This window comes from Coregonus clupeaformis, chromosome 1 (assembly GCF_020615455.1).
Source record: "Coregonus clupeaformis isolate EN_2021a chromosome 1, ASM2061545v1, whole genome shotgun sequence".
Lineage (NCBI taxonomy): Eukaryota > Metazoa > Chordata > Actinopteri > Salmoniformes > Salmonidae > Coregonus > Coregonus clupeaformis.
This window is the reverse complement of record NC_059192.1, coordinates 49,144,637-49,165,585: the sequence shown is the minus strand read 5'-3', so window position 1 is coordinate 49,165,585 and position 20,949 is coordinate 49,144,637. Positions and strand designations below refer to the sequence as shown.

The window sequence follows — 20,949 nt, the reverse complement described above, 5'->3', positions numbered from 1 at the left end:
TTTCTTCTCAGGCTGGCGGTGTTGTCTGTAAACCAGTGCAGTAATGCCACCATAGGGTCACCAGAGGTTGCTGTTCCAATGGGAAATGATGGCCTCAGGTGCTAAGAGTAACTGGAGTGTGTGATACAGGATTTATCTGGGTGTCATCATGGACCTACAGTGATCACTGCTTTCCCCCAATATTACAATTTGATCAAGGTGATGTGAAACATGATTCCGTGTGTAAGGACCCCACTGCAAACAGAATGAGATTGTGTTATGATTATGTTGAGTTAGGCATCCGCACATATGGCTATTTGAATAAAACCTCACAACATGGCAGAAATGTGTTAGTGTAACGGCGATGGTTCTGTGATGAGTACCCTTGCCTCAAGCCTGAAGAACATACGTTTGCCTCTTGAACTATTATCTAGGCTTTAGCTTAGCGGGCTAACACAGTCTTGTTGCGCAGAGGACACGGTTCAAACTCAGTTGGTCACATTAGCAATATTGGCTGTCAGTGTAATTCTTTAAGGACCATGACAGGGTGAGGCATGATATGTGCAGTCATGCAGAATGTCACAATTACTTTTGGGAGTGTCTCGTTCCCACAGTGTAAATATGTGAGGTGGTATGGTGAGAGACCATGGATAGACAGAACTAAAAGCTGGAGTAGCTTCCAGGCACTTCTGAGTAGGGCTTCTAATGTGATATAAAACAGGGGTTATAATGTATCACACCCTTCTTCCCTTTGGGTTAGGGCCTACTGTTGAAGTAAAGTATCTATTTATTTTCTGCTTATCAGTTAACTTGGTCTTGTTGAGTATTTGTCATGTATACTGCTTCATGTACAGGTTTTTACTGGACTCACTCCCCATAGACACTGCATCTGAATGCTAAAACATAACTAATTTCTATAATTTCCCATTAGCTGTACATATTGTCAATAACTAATTAAGATTTTGCTCTCAGTGAAATATACTAAATGGTTTGTATGTTTGAGGCATAGAGGACAAAAATAAACACATTTTGAAAAGACCCCTTGTGTCAGAAAAGAATCATTTAATTCAACATCGACAAGTTTTTAAAACGTTACATAGCGAACCTTCCACATACATTTGCAATAAGGCTGTATAATTATATTTGGTTGAATGTTAAACCAAATGAATACACAGTATTAGTAAGATATTGCCAGCCAATAAATATGTGTTTAAATAGATTCATTCCATTGATCAATTTGATGTTGCACATTTAGGAATTCTTATTTATACTGGGACTTTTTGGAAGGCATAAATGGACCATTAAAAAAATGCCTTTCAGTCACTTTTACCATCAGAAATAACGGAACGAGATATGACTCTACTTAAAATGATTGTACATTGAGATTTTCTTCCCTTCAGCTCTTTAGGAAAACTCAAACTGGTTGACTGTCAGTCATGGCAGAGAGCGAATTCTGCATTCATCAGTAAAGGCTTGGGTTTGACATCAGATTCACAATGGGTTCCCAATGTGTGAGATGAACAGAGTTAGTCATATCTCCATGATGAAACGTTGGGGTGAAACCTCCCTCACATAAGGGTCTTACCCCTCACCCTTCCTGGTACTCACTGGTTGGCCAAGGCTGGCTCCTCTATCTCCTCCTCCATTGGCTGACTCGCAAAGCCGCTGTCCACTGTCTGATCTGATTAGCAGAGTGAGAACAGTTATTAGGTCTTATCTCATGAGGCATAAACAGAGTAAATTAGAATACATTTATCTGTTTTTGGGAAGGAACTACATACAGTATGTATTTGCAATGTCATAAGTGTATGGTAGAGAGATAGAGATAATGTGTATGTGTATGCCGGGGCATTGTTTATGACTATATTAGTGGTTTAGCAATGTAGGATGAGTTCAGTACCTGTGTTCTGTTTGTCCTCTCTCAGCTCAGCCTGTCTCAGTAGTCTCACTCCTTCAGTCAGACCCAGAGACTGTAGAGCTTCCACCAGCACTTCCACTGGACCGCCACCCAACTACACACAGAGAGATACTGTCAGCTCGCAAACTCACACACTCGGGCACTATTAGCCAAATACTCATCAAGCACAGTCCTGCCATTCTAAAACAGCATACTTAGGGCTCGATCCAATCCATATCACCGAAGTTCAGCGCTGTCGCGCGATTTAAATGTAAATGCAATGTTCCCACGTTCGGAGACTGCATTCATGGTAAACGCTGCATATGTCCGCTCAATCAGAAATGACCTTTAACTTTCAAGTGCGCTACAGTGCTGAACTTTGGCGATATGGACTGAATTAAGCCCTTAATGAATGCATACTTACCCCTAACTAGACAGACACACACGTACATGCACGCAAACACGTGCGCATGCGCAAAATGTGCCCACACAGCCCCCCTGCTCACCTGGTAATTCTCCAGCAGGTTGTGACAGGGCAAGGGACTCTCCTGGTACAGGTGTGCCAGTGAGAGCATGTTGAGTTTCTCTGCCAGCTGTCTCCATGGCACATCGTTCAGACTGAGGAGCTCACACAGCTTACTTAGCGTCTCGCTGTCTAGCTGCCCACTTTCTGCTGAGGGGAATGGGAACAGCAGTTAGATTACTGTATAGACCACAGGTAATGTTCAGAGTCAAAATGGTGGTATGACCGTTCTCTTACCTTCCGTGCTGCTCGGTTTAGGCTTTTTACTTGAGTGTTGGCTGGGCTTGGGACTCTGTCTGGAGTCTAGAAGGTTTCTCACCTGTAGCAGGGGAAGCTTTATGTAAGTGCAATGGCAAAAAGCTCAGTACAGCCTCTCTCAACACCACAACAGCTACTGTTTTTAATAAATGTTTCGACGCAAATGTTGGGTTGATAAGACTAATCAATCTCACCTTATGACATTTAGCCAGGTCAAAGGGTGTATGTCCTGTTGCTGATCTCTTACGAGGGTTGACTTGTTCTATCTCTGAAGGTGGTGGTGTGTTTGGTAGCTGTTGGATCGCTCTGAAATCTCTTATTGGTCCATCCTCCTGCTCCTCATCTGACGAAGATGAGCTGAAGAAGAGCGGCTCGTCGTTCTCCAGATTCTTATTGGCTCCTGAGGAGAGAGAGGTAAGTCCTCAGTGTTCTATTTACGTTCATTTACTAGCCATTTAGCAGACACTTTTCCAATAAATAATAAACGTGGTGATCCACAAATTACTGCTCACGCACTTGAATCTTCATTTCACTGTAGCCCCTTTCTAACTGACTGAGATTTTTTAAAAACATTCCATGCATATGACATGCATTGGATGGTTAGTAGGGGGTATGCATCTCACCTGCAGCAATGAGCATAGAGCAGAGAGGGGGGGAGCCCTGACTGGCAGCCAGATGGAGAGGAGTGTTCCCTCCAAAAGTACCCATGTTTACATCTGCTTTCAGCTGTAGGACAGGAGAGGAGAGGACGTGCCAGGTTAGATAACAGAGAGCCAACAGAGTCTGAGTAAGAATAGTATGAGAAGCAAAGTTTATATAAAGTGTGTGTGTGTGTCAAGACAGGTACCTCTGTGATGAGAGTGCAGGCCACTTTGAAGAGGTTCTCTCTAACAGCCAGGTGGAGGGCAGAGCATCCACTCTTCTGCTCTGGGGCGTTGATCTTAGCCCCGCCCTCCACCAGCAGACGCAGACAGCGCTCTCCTCCCTTACGAACAGCCAGGTGGAGAGGATGGAGACCTGAGAAAGAGGGAATGAGCGAGATTAAGACAGTGTACTACAGCAATAAGCACATAGTGAGTCTTAGGCCGGGATTCAATCCAAACGCACTTGAAGACAATGAGTATTTTAAAGGCATTGTTCCTGCATATGTCGGCTCAATCGGAAATTACCTTTAAAATGTTAAGTGCGCTATAACGGGGATCTAATGCAGATTGGATTGAATCCCGGCCTTAAGTTAACAGAAATACTACAGCTGAGTTTATTACTACTGAGACTAAGCAGCAACCATAAATTGCCTTATACATTGGTAATTCACATAGGGTGAAAATTAGACTGCATTTATCATGCTAAAGTCTCATAAGCGGAATAAACTCCGATTAGCCCCTTCTTTCCACCATCCCAACTCACCATGATAGTCAGCCATGTTGACCAGGTGGACATAGCGTTCTCCTAGGTGCCCCAGCAGGACCCGGAGTGTGACGTCGTCCCCGGCCAGTGCTGCCAGGTGCAGGGCGGTCCGGCCGTCCCGGTCCAGCAGGGTGGGGTCTGCTCCGGCCCTGAGGAGAACATCCACCACCTTAACCTGCCTGGTGATCACCGCCAGATGGAGAGGAGTCTTCAGAGAGAGAGAGATGGCGGACACAGGAGGGAAGACAAGGGCATGTTGTGAATACCACGTCAACACTGAACAGCTAGTGGTCTAGTCCGGGTGTGAGTGGTAGAAGGCTCAGTACCTGGCCAAGGTGGTTGAGCTTGTTGAGGACTTTGTGTTGCTGGATGGTGAAGAGTGTATGAACCAGCTGCTGGGTCACAGCTGACTGCTGGTGAATGATGGACAGGTGCAAAGGACTGTGGGGAGACCAAACAAGTGCGGCACAGCAAACTCAACAGTCAAACACATGTATAATGAAGGCAGACATTCAACTCAGATCTTTAAAAACAAAAATCTACTGTAAAGGCAGAGTTAGACTCACGTGTCTCCGTTTTCATCCTGGACGCCACATAGGTGTCTCTGCATTGCCAGAAGGACCCGGACGTCCCCAGTGGTGCAGTACTGTAGTAGAGCCCCAGCTGTCTGCTTGGTCATCTGAGTGGCCCTGCTCTGGAGAGTGGCAGCTGGAAACAACAGGATAGTCTCATTAGCATAGCACAACTCTAATGACCATTTCTCCAACAGCTAGTTGCTAGCTAGCTCTAGTTTCCCCCTGCCCCCGCACTGCTCTAAATGTGGCTTACCAATCTGGAAGAGCTGCTGTTGTAGTGGTGAGGCTGTCTGTCCTGGCGTCTGTCCGGCCATCCCTCCTGCCTGCTGCTGCTGGGTCCCCTCAGCCTGGACAGTGGTGCCTGACATCTGCGCTCCACCTCCCCCAAAACCAGTGAATCCACCCCCCATCCACCCCGATCCATTCATCTGCTGGTTAAACTGGAAGCCTGTGGATAGGAAAGAAACGATTAAGTGATGATGACATAGTTGTCACAAGGATTAACGGATGAGGCCAGCGTTTCATCTAATAGCAATGAGATGAAGGGCCGACAGAAAAAGGAGTTCAAGTATGTACAACTAGGTTCCTCACCACCACCTCCTCCTCCTCCGGCCCCTCTCCCTGCACCCCCAGCCCCTCCCAGAGACCCTCTCCATTGGTCATTATAGGAGAAGGGCTTCTGCTTCTTACGCTGCACCTCCTCTTTATCTAAGTTACACACACAGAGGAGAGATGGAGAGAGAAGAGAGAGGGAGAGGGGAAGAGAAAGAGTTTAAAGGGTTTGACTCAATCCAATCAGACCTCTGGCTCTGTATTTCATCATTCTTCTCCCTTACAGAAGGGATTGTGAGTAGCAGACTAACTCACCTTGAACTCGAGGAACATAGGTAAACTGCTTGGGGTCGCTGCAGTCTCCACCTTTCTTCCTTTTCAACTGGAGGAATACAGTGACTTGACGCTCGATCTCTGTGCTGTGGTACGGCGGCGTCTTAAACACGATGGCGTACTGCACAGGTGGGGGCACATACAGTGACATCAATGAGAGAGGTATGAGTTAGGTGATATATGGTGTGACGTCAACTGTTGTAGTATACCAATACTTATTACTCACGCAAAATCTCCCTGACACACCCACTCCTGAGTAAAGACTCTGTACCTGCTTGTGGACATCAGTTGGAGAGAAATCACCAAAGGCCTCCCAGCTTCCATCATCCTCTTCATAAAAGCGGATCTCAATATCATCTGGAAAGTAGAAAGAAAATATGATAATGAGTGAAATTGTGTCAATTGTTTTCACACAAACTATTGTAAAATCAGTGCAGGCTGAACTGGCCCCCTCTAGCTGAGAGTTGGTCCTTCACCTTTCTGTACTTTGTCACACAGTAGGAATATCTCATCTCCTCCCAGCACTGACCCACTGGTCTTATCCATTCGGGAGATCTTCAGGTTGGAGGCATTGGGTGACTCTGAGTGGAGAAAGCATCATCATGTTAATTACTGATAATAGTAAATAAAATAAAAACAGGGTGGGTATTGGGTATTCACATAGAATGCTCTTAGTTGAATAATATGTATTAGTGCTGGACTGGAACAAAAGCCTGCACACCCAGGACCAGGATTGAAGAACACTGAGGTGAAGGGGGCTGTACTCACTGCTGTCATAGATGGGGTTAGAGACCACCGGCTTCAGGGCCCTAGAGAACCCTCCGTTACTGTCCTGGAGGTAGGCCGTGAACTTTAACCTCACTATGTTCAGGTCCATGATCTTCCCAAGCTCCTTGGCTTCTTTCACTATGGATTGTTCCTCTGCATCTGATTGCGGTAGACAGAGAGAGGGTGTGTTTGTTGCAAGTTTCACAAAGACATTACAGTACCAGTCAAAAGTTTGCACACACCTACTCATTCAAAGTATATTTTTCATTTTTACTATTTTCTACATTGTAGAATAATAGTGAAGACATCAAAACTATGAAATAACACATATGGAATCATGTAGTAACCAAAAAAGTTTTAAACAAATCAAAATATATTTTATATTTGAGATTCTTCAAAGTAGCCACCCTTTGCCTTGATGACAGCTTTGCACACTCTTGGCATTCTCTCAACTATCTTCACCTGGAATGCTTTTCCAACAGTCTTGAAGGAGTTCCCACATATGCTGAGCACTTGTTGGCTGCTTTTCCTTCACTCTGCCGTCCAAGTCATCTCAATTGGGTTGAGGTCAGGGGATTGTGGAGGCCAGGTCATCTGACGCAGCACTCCATCACTCTCCTTCTTGGTAAAATAGCCCTTACACAGTCTGGAGGTGTGTTGGGTCATTGTCCTGTTGAAAAAATTATAGTCCCACTAAGCCCAAACCAGATGGGATGACGTATCACTGCAGAATGCTGTGGTAGCCATGCTGGTTAAGTGTGCATTGAATTCTAAATAAAATCACAGACAGTGTCACCAGCAAAACACCCCCACACCATAACACCTCCTCCTCCATGCTTTACGGTGGGAACTACACATGCGGAGATCATCCGTTCACCCACATCGCGTCTCACAAAGGCACGGCGGTTGGAACCAAAAATCTCCAAGTAGGACTCCAGACCAAAGGATACATTTCCACCGGTCTAATGTCCATTGCTTGTGTTTCTTTGCCCAAGCAGGTCTCTTCTTCTTTTTGGCGTCCTTTAGTAGTGGTTTCTTTGCATTAATTCGACCATGAAGGCCTGATTCACACAGTCCCCTCTGAACAGTTGATGTTGAGATGTGTCTGTGACTTGAACTCTGTGAAGCATTTATTTAGGCTGCAATTTCTGAGGCTGGTAACTCTAATGAACTTATCCTCTGCAGCAGAGGTAACTCTGGATCTTCCATTCCTGTGGCTGTCCTCATGAGAGCCAGTTTCATCATAGTGCTTGATGGTTTTTGCGACTGCACTTGAAGAAACTTTCAAAGTTCTTGAAATGTTCCATATTGACTGACCTTCATGTCTTAAAGTAATGATGGACTGTCGTTTCTCTTTGCTTATTTGAGCTGTTCTTGCCATAATATGGACTTGGTCTTTTACCAAATAGGGCTATCTTCTGTATACCACCCCTACCTTCTCACAACACAACTGATTGACTGTAACGCATTAAGAAGGAAAGAAATTCCACAAATTAACTTTTAAGAAGGCACACCTATTAATTTAAATGCATTCCAGGTGACTACCTCATGAAGCTGGTAGAGAGAATGCCAAGAGTGTGCAAAGACGTCATCAAGGCAATGGGTGGCTATTTGAATCTCAAATATATTTTGATTTGATTAACTCTTTTTTGGTTACTACATGATTCCATGTGTGTTATTTCATAGTTTTGATGTCTTCACTATTATTCTACAATGTAGAAAATAGTACAAATAAAGAAAAACCCTTGAATGAGGAGGTGTGTCCAAACTTTTGACTGGTAGTGTATTTCTATGGACTAACGTGTGTAAGTCATGCATTGAGATTTACACAAATATGTGGGTTGCACGTAGTATATCTCAAGTTAGGAGTCCGTAGTAGATTTCCTCATTTAAAAAGGACAGTGACGTGGAGTTTCAAGCTCTTACCAGTAAAATGGTAGTGCTGCCCCCTTTGCCTCCTCTTCTCATCTCTCAGTCTCTTGCACAATACTTCCCCCACCCCTCTCTTAGTGACATGAAGGATGCCCAGGTTACTGAACCTACAGAGAGAGAAATAGAAACAGGAAGTTAGAGAGATGTTGACATTCACCAGTCACGTTGCAGCTATTGTTCACATATTCCATTCACAGACTATGTTAAAGGAAGCCAAGTGGTACACATCTAGCTTGTTATTATTACACAGTCTCAACACAATAAGATATGACAATGCTAAAAGACAGACAACCAATCAGTACTCACTGTGCTGTGAGGTCGTTTGGGCCCACATCCATACTGCATGTGCCGCTCTCTGTGCAGCACTGCCTCCCCACCAGACTGTGAGCGTGGACCTGAGGGGGGTCTGAGTGGGTCACCAGCTGCACCTCTACCCTGGCAATCCCCACATAGTTAGACACCTGGAGATAGAGAGAGCGAGTGAGTGAAAGGGTGAGTTAGACTATTATTAAAGGGAAGCATTTTCATGCCCTATAATGCTAGACTTTCAATACACTATGACACTAATACAATTGTTTTTATTCACAACATGTCTCAAATAATCCTATGATGTCAATATATCACATACAGTGGGGAGAACAAGTATTTGATACACTGCCGATTTTACAAAGGTTGTAGAGGTCTGTAATCTTCCAAAATCCAGAAAATCACATTGTATGATTTTAAAGTATTTAATTTGCATTTTATTGCATGACATAAGTATTTGATCACCTACCAACCAGTAAGAATTCCGGCTCTCACAGACCTGTTAGTTTTTCTTTAAGAAGCCCTCCTGATCTCCACTCATTACCTGTATTAACTGCACCTGTTTGAACTCGTTACCTGTATAAAAGACACCGGTCCACACACTCAATCAAACAGACTCCAACCTCTCCACAATGGCCAAGACCAGAGAGCTGTGTAAGGACATCAGGGATAAAATTGTAGACCTGCACAAGGCTGGGATGGGCTACAGGACAATAGGCACGCAGCTTGGTGAGAAGGCAACAACTGTTGGCGCAATTATTAGAAAATGGAAGAAGTTCAAGATGACGGTCAATCACCCTCGGTCTGGGGCTCCATGCAAGATCTCACCTTGTGGGGCATCAATGATCATGAGGAAGGTGAGGGATCAGCCCAGAACTACACGGCAGGACCTGGTCAATGACCTGAAGAGAGCTGGGACCACAGTCTCAAAGAAAACCATTAGTAACACACTACGCCGTCATGGATTAAAATCCTGCAGCGCACGCAAGGTCCCCCTGCTCAAACCAGCGCATGTCCAGGCCCGTCTGAAGTTTGCCAATGACCATCTGGATGATCCAGAGGAGGAATGGGAGAAGGTCATGTGGTCTGATGAGACAAAAATAGAGCTTTTTGGTCTAAACTCCACTCGCCGTGTTTGGAGGAAGAAGAAGGATGAGTACAACCCCAAGAACACCATCCCAACCATGAAGCATGGAGGTGAAAACATCATTCTTTGGGGATACTTTTCTGCAAAGGGGACAGGACGGCTGCACCGTATTGAGGGGAGGATGGATGGGGCCATGTATCGCGAGATCTTGGCCAACAACCTCCTTCCCTCAGTAAGAGCATTGAAGATGGGTCGTGGCTGGGTCTTCCAGCATGACAACGACCCGAAACACACTGCCAGGGCAACTAAGGAGTGGCTCCGTAAGAAGCATCTCAAGGTCCTGGAGTGGCCTAGCCAGGCTCCAGACCTGAACCCAATAGAAAATCTTTGGAGGGAGCTGAAAGTCCGTATTGCCCAGCGACAGCCCCAAAACCTGAAGGATCTGGAGAAGGTTTGTATGGAGGAGTGGGCCAAAATCCCTGCTGCAGTGTGTGCAAACCTGGTCAAGACCTACAGGAAACGTATGATCTCTGTAAATGCAAACAAAGGTTTCTGTACCAAATATTAAGTTCTGCTTTTCTGATGTATCAAATACTTATGTCATGCAATAAAATGCAAATTAATTACTTAAAAATCATACAATGTGATTTTCTGGATTTTTGTTTTAGATTCCGTCTCTCACAGTTGAAGTGTACCTATGATAAAAATTACAGACCTCTACATGCTTTGTAAGTAGGAAACATGCAAAATCGGCAGTGTATCAAATACTTGTTCTCCCCACTGTATATACTTTCGAAAGCTTATTGGGCTGAAAGCAAGGCATCTCAACTCCCTTGAACTAAGACACATGACAAAAAGCAGGCAGAAACAGTGAAGCTAAAAGACAGCCAAGTATCCAACAGTGTGTACTACAGTACAGTAGCTGACCTTGACAGTGGGGTAGGTCCTCCTGTTCCTCTCGCTTGAGGCCCCTGGGAGCCCACCGTGGGACGGACCCTCACACTCATAGCGGAATCTGAAGCCTCTCTGCAGACACGGGGACAAGGAAGTCAAGGGATAATCCCCAACATCAGTGACAGCACTTACTGTAACAAACAGTCACTTTCTAAATCCTGGACTTTCCAACCCACCGTTATATTCTAATGCCATAAAGCAAAGACAGGAGTAGGGGACAAGTCTGTCAAGGCGATTTCTATTTCAACATGCCATTCTAGTTCAAAGGGTATATTCTCTGGGAGAGTTGCGTTAGATCTAAAGTACCTATAGAAAGATGCTTGGTGTGAATCAACTGATTATGTAAATGTCATAGTTTCACAATGAAAAAAGGGAAGAAATTCTGTTCAATCTTATGCAATTATTTGAACAGAAACAGTACAAAAAGATACGACTCTGAGCTCACCTGTTTGGGCTCCTCAATGATCTGAATGTAGGGTCCATGAGCTGTGACAAAGAAACACACAGGGTCACTGTCACTGGAAGAGGGAGGCAACATATCGAGGCTCACATCCAAGCCCTTCAAATAACTAGGGCAGAGAATCCAAAGAACAAAAATATACAGGCAGCATACAGTATCTGCATTACATAGTGTATAAACGGTTCAATGTGTATGATGTCATAACCATGCACAACATATAAAAATGTGTCGTAAGATCACTTCCACTTGAGTGTCCAGTACCATATGCACATCATATCACTACAACTTGAGTATGCGGTTACCATGTGTACGTAAGGTAGAAAGTAGAAACCCACCGGTCTCAGGTATGTAGGGCTCAATCTTGACATCCACAGGGGGCATGAAATCATACGATAAATTCATCATCAGCTGGGGAGATTACACATGTTGATAAGAGAGTGCTCTTTTTTATTGACACGTTATTACAGCTTTATTACGTTCTTTAACGCTAACATAATATAAGGGACACACTAATACAGCCAGCAAAAACATGTCAATATACTGTAGGTCTTACCTCATTTTCAATCATTTTCATGCTGTACTGAGCTTCATCCATTCTGAAACACGAGGAATACAAATTACCAAATGTACTGGCTTGCCAAGAGTCTTTCCTCCTTTCTGTTCATGAACAATGAGTCTCCCAACCTGTCAGTTATGTACTGTAGAGACGTACACATAGACAGGAAGCTGTTTACTTCAGTACTACTCAATATGAACAGCTCACTTGACTCAGTGTTATTTCCCTCTTTTTCCCCACTCAACTCAAAACCAACATTTAAAGTGAAAGAAAAAAAGAGAACCAACAACAAAACGGAGATAAAGGTTCAATCCCATACACTGGACTCAAACATTGTGGTTTCACTTTCTCATACTCTACAGCAAGTGAACAAGGAAGGGTGTTTCAGTGTTCTGTTCTTTTCTCTCTCTTTCCCCTTCCCTCTTTTACTCACACGTCACTTCCAGTGGAAAACAACAGAGAGGAAAGCCCCCAGAATACCAGCTCAGTGCTGCTGCTGATGTCAGATTGATGCACTACACCAGATAAAAAAGCCTAGTGGTTTTTATAAGAGGCCTCAGCCTCTTTCTTTCTTTAGGATAACATCCAACCTTCAGCATTCCGCCTCTCTCTTTTGCTTTCTGATGGCTTTTCTTCAGCAGTTACCATTCTAAATTGACTCGCAAGCACAGAGAAAAGTTTTCAAAAAAATCCTACTGAACTAAGTATAGAATAAGGCTACTTGGATAAAAAGCCCTCCTGTAGCTCAGTTGGTAGAGTATGGCGCTTGCAACGCCAGGGTTGTGGGTTCGATTCCCACGGGGGGCCAGTATGAAAAATGTATGCACTCACTAACTGTAAGTCTCTCTGGATAAGAGCGTCTGCTAAATGACTTAAATGTAAAATAAAAGTCCTGACTTAAACTGATGTTAACTGAGGGTCACACTCATAGTCGCTCTGGATAAGAGCATCTGCTAAATTACTAAAATGTGAATAGTGAGACTACAACAGCCTGAAAACAGTCTTTCAACTCTGAACAATAGGTAAAATCCCTGCCAACAAAGGGCCCTATTCAAGAATAATGTACCTACAGTATGCATCTCCTGTGCCCTTCAGGTTCTATGGTCTTTGTCAGTGGCTTCCACTCTGACTGGGCCGTCTTCATGTTGTAGGTATATATGAAATGTGTAACGTTATCATGCAAACTGTCAGTGTCATGATGATGAATTGACAGGAAGTCTGAAGTTTGACCAATGCGAGCAGTGACATCTGTCATCTATAACAGAAACTATGGTTGTCACAATACCAGTATCTCGATAAGGAAGGAAGGAAGGAAGGAAAGGAAACAAAACATGAAGCAGACTTAATTTCTTGAGGAAAACAGTCCTAATTTTGGAGAATAAAACAGCCTTATGTTGTCACCCAGAGTCACAATTGTTTATTTTGCAAAAGTAGGTTTTAAAGGACCATAGAGTGAAATTTGTGTTTTTGTTTTTGCCAAGGAAAATCTGGTATTGTAGTATCGCGATACAGGTATCGTGACACACTAAACAGAACCGAGCCCTTTGTTTTATAGATTAGATTCCGAGTGGCATAACAGAACGATGTGTGGATATATCAGAACACTCAAGAATGTGCAATTGTGTATGAACAGATTAATACGGCAAAGACAACAACTAGATCAAGTTGGCAAACAACACCACTGCAGCAGCAGAAAGATTTTCCACCTTTGAGAACGATTTGAACTAACACCGTGAACATAGCCACCATTTAACTCTCAAGACTTCGGCTAGGGCTAGGCCTACTCCACCTGAGCTATCAAAGTGTGAAAGCTAGAGAACAGCAGAACAAGCCCAACAGTAAATTGAGAAGAGTGGTGTCTTCGTGTGTAACTTACTTTTACACCAAAACATGCACAACCATTTACAGTCCATTCCTTTAAAACAGACCTTACTCTCTGCAAATGAGGTCCTTGACCCGAACCCATAGTCCCAGTCTGTTCAAAATGACCCCAATCAACTTGAGAGAACAATCAACTGTCAAAGACTGTATAGACCCCCAACAAAGCAGCACAACAATCACAGCAGCAGTACATACCTCAGTGCTCCAGACATGATGCCTGTCAGTGGATCATTGATGATGATATTTCAGACTCACTGTCAGCTCCCTGAAATAAAAGGAACCTGCTGTTATTAGTCCATAGGGTATTTCCTATGGGTTTAACATCATCCCACTGTCTGCCCCTCCAACCTCATCTAGTGGCTCACAGCACAGCAGGTTTGTGTGTTCATATCCAAATGGTATAGACTAATAGGGGAATTTCCAGGCCCTAGTTGCTGAGATGGGGCCAAATCCGCAACCCACTTTTCCCCATGAAACAATCCTGAACAAATTAGAATGCAAATCACAGACAATCAGTTGGAAGCACAGTCTTCATTATACCATTAAAGTTGTGTCATAACTTTAAACCATCATTTATACAATGGCCACAACTTTCCAGCAATATGAGTGATGCTTGAGACTCCGATTTTTCACTTTAAAATGTATTTACTTTAAGAACAATGCAGATGCAAAGTTAGGTAACAGGATGACGGTTTGTGCTGTTTGTGCCGTCATTCTGTTACGAAACTTTGCAACTGCGCTGTTATTCAGGTATGTGTTTTTGTAAAATGTTCAGTGGACATTGTTAAAAGTTGTCCTTGTGCATAGACTTGTATGGTTTGTTGAACTTTGCAATCATTGGTTTTTGTTTGACATACATTTTCAAGTCAAAAATCTGAGTCTCAGCATCACTATGTTACCGTGGAATTGCCCATTACTCTTGCATACTATAAACTATCACAATCTACTGGTTTTAATGTATATGATTATAAACCTGTAGCAGAGAACAGACAACAATAGGCTACATCACAACACACATCACATAAACTACATTTTGACACAACAGACAATAACTGTTAATGAAATTCCGTACCTTTGAACTCCTTTGAACTTGATCCACCTCTACGCAATGATCAAACCGATTGTGAAATGTCAGGGTGTACATCAAAAGCACACTGTTACACACAGTGTTCACTTAAGTGTTGGCTCAAATCCGGGATTTGTTCCATGTATTTCTCCATCGATTCAACTGTTGATTGTATCCTCTCTACCCATCTGTTAGTTAGACTGTTATGACCCCTGATTGCATTCGATCTATCAAGTCAGCTGGAAAGCCCCGGAGTGCTGGGGGAATTCCGCAGACACACGTGTCAAACTCGAGCTACCGATTGGTTGTGGGAAGTGACCAATGATTTATATATACACTGGATGACTAATAGGGGGCACTGTGTTGAAGCCACTGTGACTACATCTTGGCAGCCCAATATTGCAAAAAATCTTTTGGAAGCTATAGAAATGCATTTATTAATGTCTACATTCGTTTTTGCCACATGTATTATATTACAAACACCTTAATGCATACTTTTAAATTATATTATGTGAGATAAACATAAAAAAGTATATATTTTTAGATTACTAATGTTACTTTCCCCACTACAACAAAAAATACTTAAATACATGTAATTTTGTCCTTGAAACATTTAATTTAAATACTGTAGAATTCCATTCATTCCTATGGAGGACTGCTCCTACTGGGGTGTGCCAATATGGCCGAATGGTGGCGTCAAAGCCTCTCAATGGCCAATACATAGCATCAGCAATCCAGGGGTTATATACATGAAGTGAAGTGACTTGCCTACAAATTCCCGCCCTCATTTAAAAAGCTATAAAATGATGTGGCCTGCAATCAAGAGGTGCAAGGAAGAATGTATTGATGTTTGTATTGGCAAGTCATGACAGTAACTTTCAGTAATAAACGTTGATATTATATGACAAAAAAGTATGATATGGTACTATACTGCAAGATTTGTACACTGAAAATAACCTTTTATTTCACATGAGGCAAAGTTATAAAAAATTCCAACCAATTCATACAAAAATAAAGCTATTTTACATCTCAGACTAGTACTTTCAGCGATTGTGCCTGAACATACCTCAAAGATCTGTGACTATGATGACTCTGTACTGCTTCAGGTGTTCTCGATCAGAACCAAATATCAAATCTCGATCAGCAGTAAATATATTTGTTTGTAGATATGGTAGATTCTGGTAGAGTAGTACAAACACAGTCCATGTAGCTCAGTTGGTAGAGCATGCCGCTTGCAATGCCAGGGTTGTGGGTTGGATTCCCATGGGAGACCAGTATGAAAAGTCGCTCTGGATAATATGACATTTGGAGTTGATTCAAGTGAGCAGAGAGATACAAATCCAACAGTAGGAAATCCTGGGCAGTGGGGACACTGTTCTCGTCACACAGGAAGTGGCTGCGGACGGTATGGAGGAAGGTGTGTCTGGGAATGGACAGTAAGGAGTAGAACCTCTCAACCACTACCTGGACTAACCTCACATCTGGAGCTGTGAGAGAGAAATAATACTGTTAGTGAGACAGTGTCACAAACTGCAGAAGAGAACGAGATAAGATGGGTTGAACAACACTGGGAAAACACTCCTCCTCTTACCCACGGTCTTGTGCAGCTTGTCAGGAGGAATGTCCAGCCATATAGGTAACACCTGGCTCTCCCCATCCTTCACTGTCAGCATGCCTGGTGTGAACAGAGAAAGTCAGTTTACTAAGCCAAAGAGTCATATTGTATTGGAGCAGTTTACATGATCACCCTGTTAGAAGGTAAGAGTTAATGACTGGCAAATTACATCTCCATTTGGAATGAGTGTGTTTGGTACATCTGAGAAGTGGACACTTTCACAGATAATGTGAAATATTATTGAGGACTCTGTGTATACCCTATGTAATGTAATCTAATGTTGGTATGAGATGCCCAGTGATGTGTGAGACTGAGTCTGACCTGTAGTAGCGGTGTACTTCAGTGTGGGGCAGACACCGTATCCAGGATACTCTCCAGATGCGCATTGCTGTGCATTCTGGGAGGGGCTGCCTTAAAACTGGAACGCTCTGATGTGAACTCTCAGTTCCACATCCCTTTAGAGGTCAAAAAGCAACAAGTGTTGGTCAGCAACTTCTCAATGGGTTGTGAGAATAGCCATTTAGTGGTGATCTTGCTACTTTTCAATACAGAAATGCATTTACAAAACTCCTGTACATAATCACTCACTATTTATCGATTTCTAAAGTGTTGTAACATTTTGGTTCAGCCAGAGCCAGCCTACATGATGATGAGATCAACTTAAAAATCTGATTGGTTAGATTTGTTGGAGACGATCCAATCGCTGATGAATTTGTTTTGCACTACGCCCCTCATTTTGACGTCACACAAACGACTTCTAGGATGGCAGATCCTAGAAAGTATTCAGACCCCTTGACTTTTTCCACATTTTGTTAGGTTACAGCCTTATTCTAAAATTGATTAAATCGTTTTTTCCCCTCATCAATCTACACACAATAACCCCAAAACTGTTTTTTAGTGCTCTGGAGCAGGTTTTCAGCAAGGATCTCTCTGTACTTTGCTCAATTCATCTTTCCCTCGATCGATCCTGACTTTCCCTTTCCAGTCCCTGCCACTGAAAAACATCCCCACAGCATGATGCTGCCACCACCATGCTTCACCGTAGGGATGGTGCCAGGTTTCCTCCAGACGTGACGCTTGGCATTCAGGCCAAAGAGTTCAATCTCGGTTTCATCAGACCAGAGAATCTTGTTTCTCATGGTCTGAGAGTCTTTAGGGGCCTTTTGGCAAACTCCAAGCGGGCTGTCATGTGCATTTTACTGAGGAGTGGCTTTCGTCTGGCCACTCTACCATAAAGGCCTAATTGGTGGAGTGCTGCAGAGATGGTTGTCCTTCTGGAAGGTTCTCCCATCTCCACAGAGGAACTCTAGAGCTCTGTCAGAGTTACCACCGATTGCTCAGTTTGGCCGGGCGACCAGCTCTAGGAAGAGTCTTGGTGGTTCCAAACTTCTTCCATTTAAGAATGATGGAGGCCACTGTGTTCTTGGGGACCTTCAATGCTGCAGAAATGTTTTGGTACCCTTCCCCAGATCTGTGCCTCGACACAATCCTGTCTCGGAGGTCTATGGACAATTCCTTCAACCTCATGGCTTGGTTTTTACTCTGACATGCACTGTCAACTGTGGGGCCTTATATAGACAGGTGTGTGTCTTTCCAAATCATGTCCAATCAATTGAATTTACCACAGGTGGACTCCAATCAAGTTGTAGAAACATCTCAAGGATGATCAATGGAAGCAGGATGCACCTGAGCTCAATTTTGAGTCTCATAGCAAAGGGTCTGAATACTTATGTTTTTTTTTACACCCGCAATAACATCTGCTAAATACGTGTACATGACCAATAACATTAGATTTTGATCCTATTGTATTTTCCTGTGACCCTCCAAATAAAGTAATGTTCCTGGCCACAGCCCAGTCTTATGTAGGAATTGCAATGGCCATGAGTCATGACTCACGTCACACGAGTAGGCCCCAACCCACCATTTGGCAAACAAAACCTGTTGTAGCTGCTCACCAGTGTACTTCTGGGACAAGAGTGTGAAGGTCTCTAGGCTGGTGCTGCTATGTTTGGCAGGACCTGGCCTGTAGAACTCCAGCGCCTGCTTGTCGTCAGGAAAGAGGGTTCACAGGAGCCCCAGGGGGTGGAGTACAGCTCCAGCAGGCCTGACGTCATACTCTCCCTCACCAGGAGCACCCGGAACTCCCACAGAGCATCTGCACAGGAGCAGGGGGCGGCAGCTCACTCATACAGCATAATCTAAATAGTTAGTAAATAGCTAGTTGGATTATGTAATGCATATAAGTAGAATGATTGCTAGCACTAACAGAAAAGTCCCAGTAACTCATTCTTACTTGTCCTGACTTTACCTTTGTTCCTGTTGATGCAGATGCATTGCAGCCAGGTCAATGCAGCTCCCCAGAGCACCACTGACCCCTGCTGTCTATCCCCCTGCTTGTGTGGTTGATACCATTCCATTGACCCATTCCAGCCATTATTATGAGCCGTCCTACCCTCAGCTGCCTCCACTGATTCCCAGTCATGTGAAATCCATAGATTAGGGCCTAGTGAATTTATTTTAATTGACCGATTTCCTTATATGAACTGTAACTCAGTAAAATCTTTGAAATTGATGCATGTCACCACATTTAGACACAGTGTTTTACAAATGGCTTGTGAATGATGTGGTGTTTCCTGTCTACACAGCCTCACCTAGTGGTGAGCGGATGCCAGTGACCTGGGCCAGGTTTATTTTTTTTATTTTTTTTATTTCACCTTTATTTAACCAGGTAAGCCAGTTGAGAACAAGTTCTCATTTACAACTGCAACCTGGCCAAGATAAAGCAAAGCAGTGCGATAAAAACAACAACATAGAGTTACATATGGGGTAAAACAAAACATAAAGTCAAAAATACAACAGAAAATATATATACAGTGTGTGCAAATGTAGCAAGTTATGGAGGTAAGGCTATAGTGCAAAATAATTACAATTAGTATTAACACTGGAATGATAGATGTGCAAGAGATTATGTGCAAATAGAGATACTGGGGTGCAAATGAGCAAAATAAATAACAATAAAGGGATGAGGTAGTTGGGTGGGCTAATTTCAGGTTGAGTAGCCTGCTGCTGTACAACGACTGCAGCCCCATCTCTCCTCTCCACTTGTCCTCGTTCACCGTCACACCTGTCATGACAACACAAACAGGTAGGTGTTACTGCTATATCATATATAAAATGGATAGTCTATTGGTAGCAAGTTCGAATACTGTATAAGGAACAAATGCGAGGAACTTCCTTGGACCCTTGATTGTTGTTACACATCTCCAGGGTAGACAGTCAGGGCCCAGAACGCTGCCCTCCTCCACAGGACCACCTTAATCTCCACTCCTGATTGTTCAGTAACCACCACAGAGGCCATGGGGATACTGGACCCAGCAGATGCCCCAGACCTCACTCAGATCTCCTTCAGATGACACGGGTGCACCACGGCCACTAAGATGGAGTAACGCACTCCCTGAGTGCCATATCTAGCCAGGAGGGTGGTGGGGCTTTGGGAAGTAACACAACCCTTCCCTGTAGTCTGGTGACCTATGCGTTATGGATGTGGTGTTGGAGACTTTACTTTTTTAGCAACTGGGGGATGCAGGTGAATCTGCACAGGGGATCTAGGTGACGGGTTACCCTGAGAGCAGAGCACCCCATCAGCAGTGGTCTCCAGTATCACCCCTCGCTCCTCCTGCCTCTGGCTCAGCAGGGGCTCATAGAAGAGCTCCATGGAGCCCTGCTGGGTCCCTCCTTGGCCCGTCTCTCTGGGGGACTGAGTGGGGGTTGCTGGGCTGTACAGCTCCGGGGAGCTGGTGGTGGTGGAAGTGGATGGTGTGGGTAAAGGTGGTATTTGTGGAAAACCGGCTTTCACAGGGCTGGTCTCTGGCTGTGTCCTCAGCTTTCCTCTCAGGAGCAGGGCCTGGCTGACTGTCCATGCACTGAGGTACTCCGTCTCCACAGACACAGACTGAGCAGGGGCTGGATCTGACTGGAGGTCTGCTCTCTCAGGGGCACACTCAAGCCCTGGGTCAGGCTGCCCCAGCAGGGAAGCAGCTGTCCAGGTACTCCCTCATTGACTCAGAACACAGGTCCTCATCATTACCGACTGCTTGCTCATTCTGGGCAGGTGAGCTCTCCAAAGAGGCCAGCCTGGGTTGTCTCTTTGCAGCCCGGTTCTCTCTCTAAGGGAGATCCGGTTTGGGCGTCATCTCGACCATCACTTCCATGGATCCTCATCCTCCCTCGGCCCCCCTGCCAGCAGAGCTCCATGGTCCTCCACTGACCAGACTGTCCAGGCACTCCCTCAGCAGCATCAGACACAGGTGTGAGTGGAGGGGGGCCGCAGCTGTTTTCACTTAATGCCACATGTCAGTATCTCTTGGGTTCCAACAGATAAGTAACCTGTGAAGAAAACAGTCTATGATATAATGCATGTTGATAATGATTACTTCATCCCTTTGATAGATTACTAATGTTAATTTGGTTCTTAATATGTAGGGCAGGACTAGAATACTTTCAGGTGGGACACTGTAGAGCCCAAACTCACTGACGTGTGAATTCACCTTGGAGGGGTTAAATACTGTACGTCTGTGGAATTTGACTTTCTCTCTTCAAACAGGGCACATTTTCGTCACAAAAACCTCCAAGGATACTTTTTCATCAAGTCAACATTATATTTATTGGAATGTATAACACACATGACTCAGCAGAAATGGTGATTTGAAAAACACCTGGTAGAGCCCCCCTGTTCTGAAAACCCAGCTTCACAGGGATTTTAGTGCAGCAGAGATATACATACCCACAGCTGGCAATGAT

At 44.1% G+C, this 20,949-nt stretch overlaps 1 protein-coding gene, 1 long non-coding RNA gene and 1 pseudogene across 4 annotated transcripts; all 3 read right to left on the bottom strand.

Annotated features, from left to right (window-relative positions):
* Positions 1-1,021: 1,021 nt before the first annotated feature.
* LOC121569716 (nuclear factor NF-kappa-B p100 subunit-like) lies at positions 1,022-14,782 on the bottom strand. 3 transcript variants are annotated; one of them, XM_041880873.1, is made up of 25 exons: positions 14,541-14,782; positions 13,817-13,949; positions 13,664-13,733; positions 11,585-11,627; positions 11,367-11,439; positions 11,017-11,057; positions 10,545-10,643; positions 8,531-8,685; positions 8,219-8,331; positions 6,293-6,451; positions 6,001-6,105; positions 5,796-5,881; positions 5,507-5,645; positions 5,231-5,347; positions 4,893-5,087; positions 4,631-4,772; positions 4,391-4,505; positions 4,065-4,272; positions 3,505-3,674; positions 3,281-3,383; positions 2,852-3,057; positions 2,637-2,718; positions 2,383-2,549; positions 1,880-1,991; positions 1,022-1,660 (listed from the first exon to the last, which is right to left on the bottom strand). In XM_041880873.1, exons 3-25 carry the CDS (start codon positions 13,678-13,680, stop codon positions 1,584-1,586), a joined length of 2,724 nt encoding a protein of 907 aa, XP_041736807.1. In that variant the 5' UTR covers positions 13,681-13,733; positions 13,817-13,949; positions 14,541-14,782; the 3' UTR covers positions 1,022-1,583. The 3 variants fall into 3 exon arrangements, with proteins under 3 accessions (XP_041736807.1, XP_041736798.1, XP_041736816.1); XM_041880864.1 differs by lacking the exon at positions 13,817-13,949; XM_041880882.1 differs by lacking the exon at positions 13,817-13,949 and having other exon boundaries at positions 2,383-2,546.
* An 802-nt stretch (positions 14,783-15,584) lies between these two features.
* On the bottom strand, positions 15,585-18,829 carry LOC121569734. The gene is made up of 4 exons (XR_006001380.1): positions 18,105-18,829; positions 16,471-16,604; positions 16,126-16,209; positions 15,585-16,021 (listed from the first exon to the last, which is right to left on the bottom strand). It is a non-coding gene; the product is annotated as an uncharacterized LOC121569734 (long non-coding RNA).
* A 296-nt stretch (positions 18,830-19,125) lies between these two features.
* Positions 19,126-20,403, bottom strand: LOC121576331 (annotated as a pseudogene).
* Between the last annotated feature and the right edge of the window lie 546 nt (positions 20,404-20,949).

Coding starts and splice junctions, on each gene's coding strand:
- LOC121569716 (XM_041880873.1), bottom strand. Junction 5,348..5,506: donor CTATGTTCCTCGAGTTCAAG/GTGAGTTAGTCT, acceptor TGTGTAACTTAG/ATAAAGAGGAGGTGCAGCGT. Junction 2,550..2,636: donor TAAACCGAGCAGCACGGAAG/GTAAGAGAACGG, acceptor CATTCCCCTCAG/CAGAAAGTGGGCAGCTAGAC.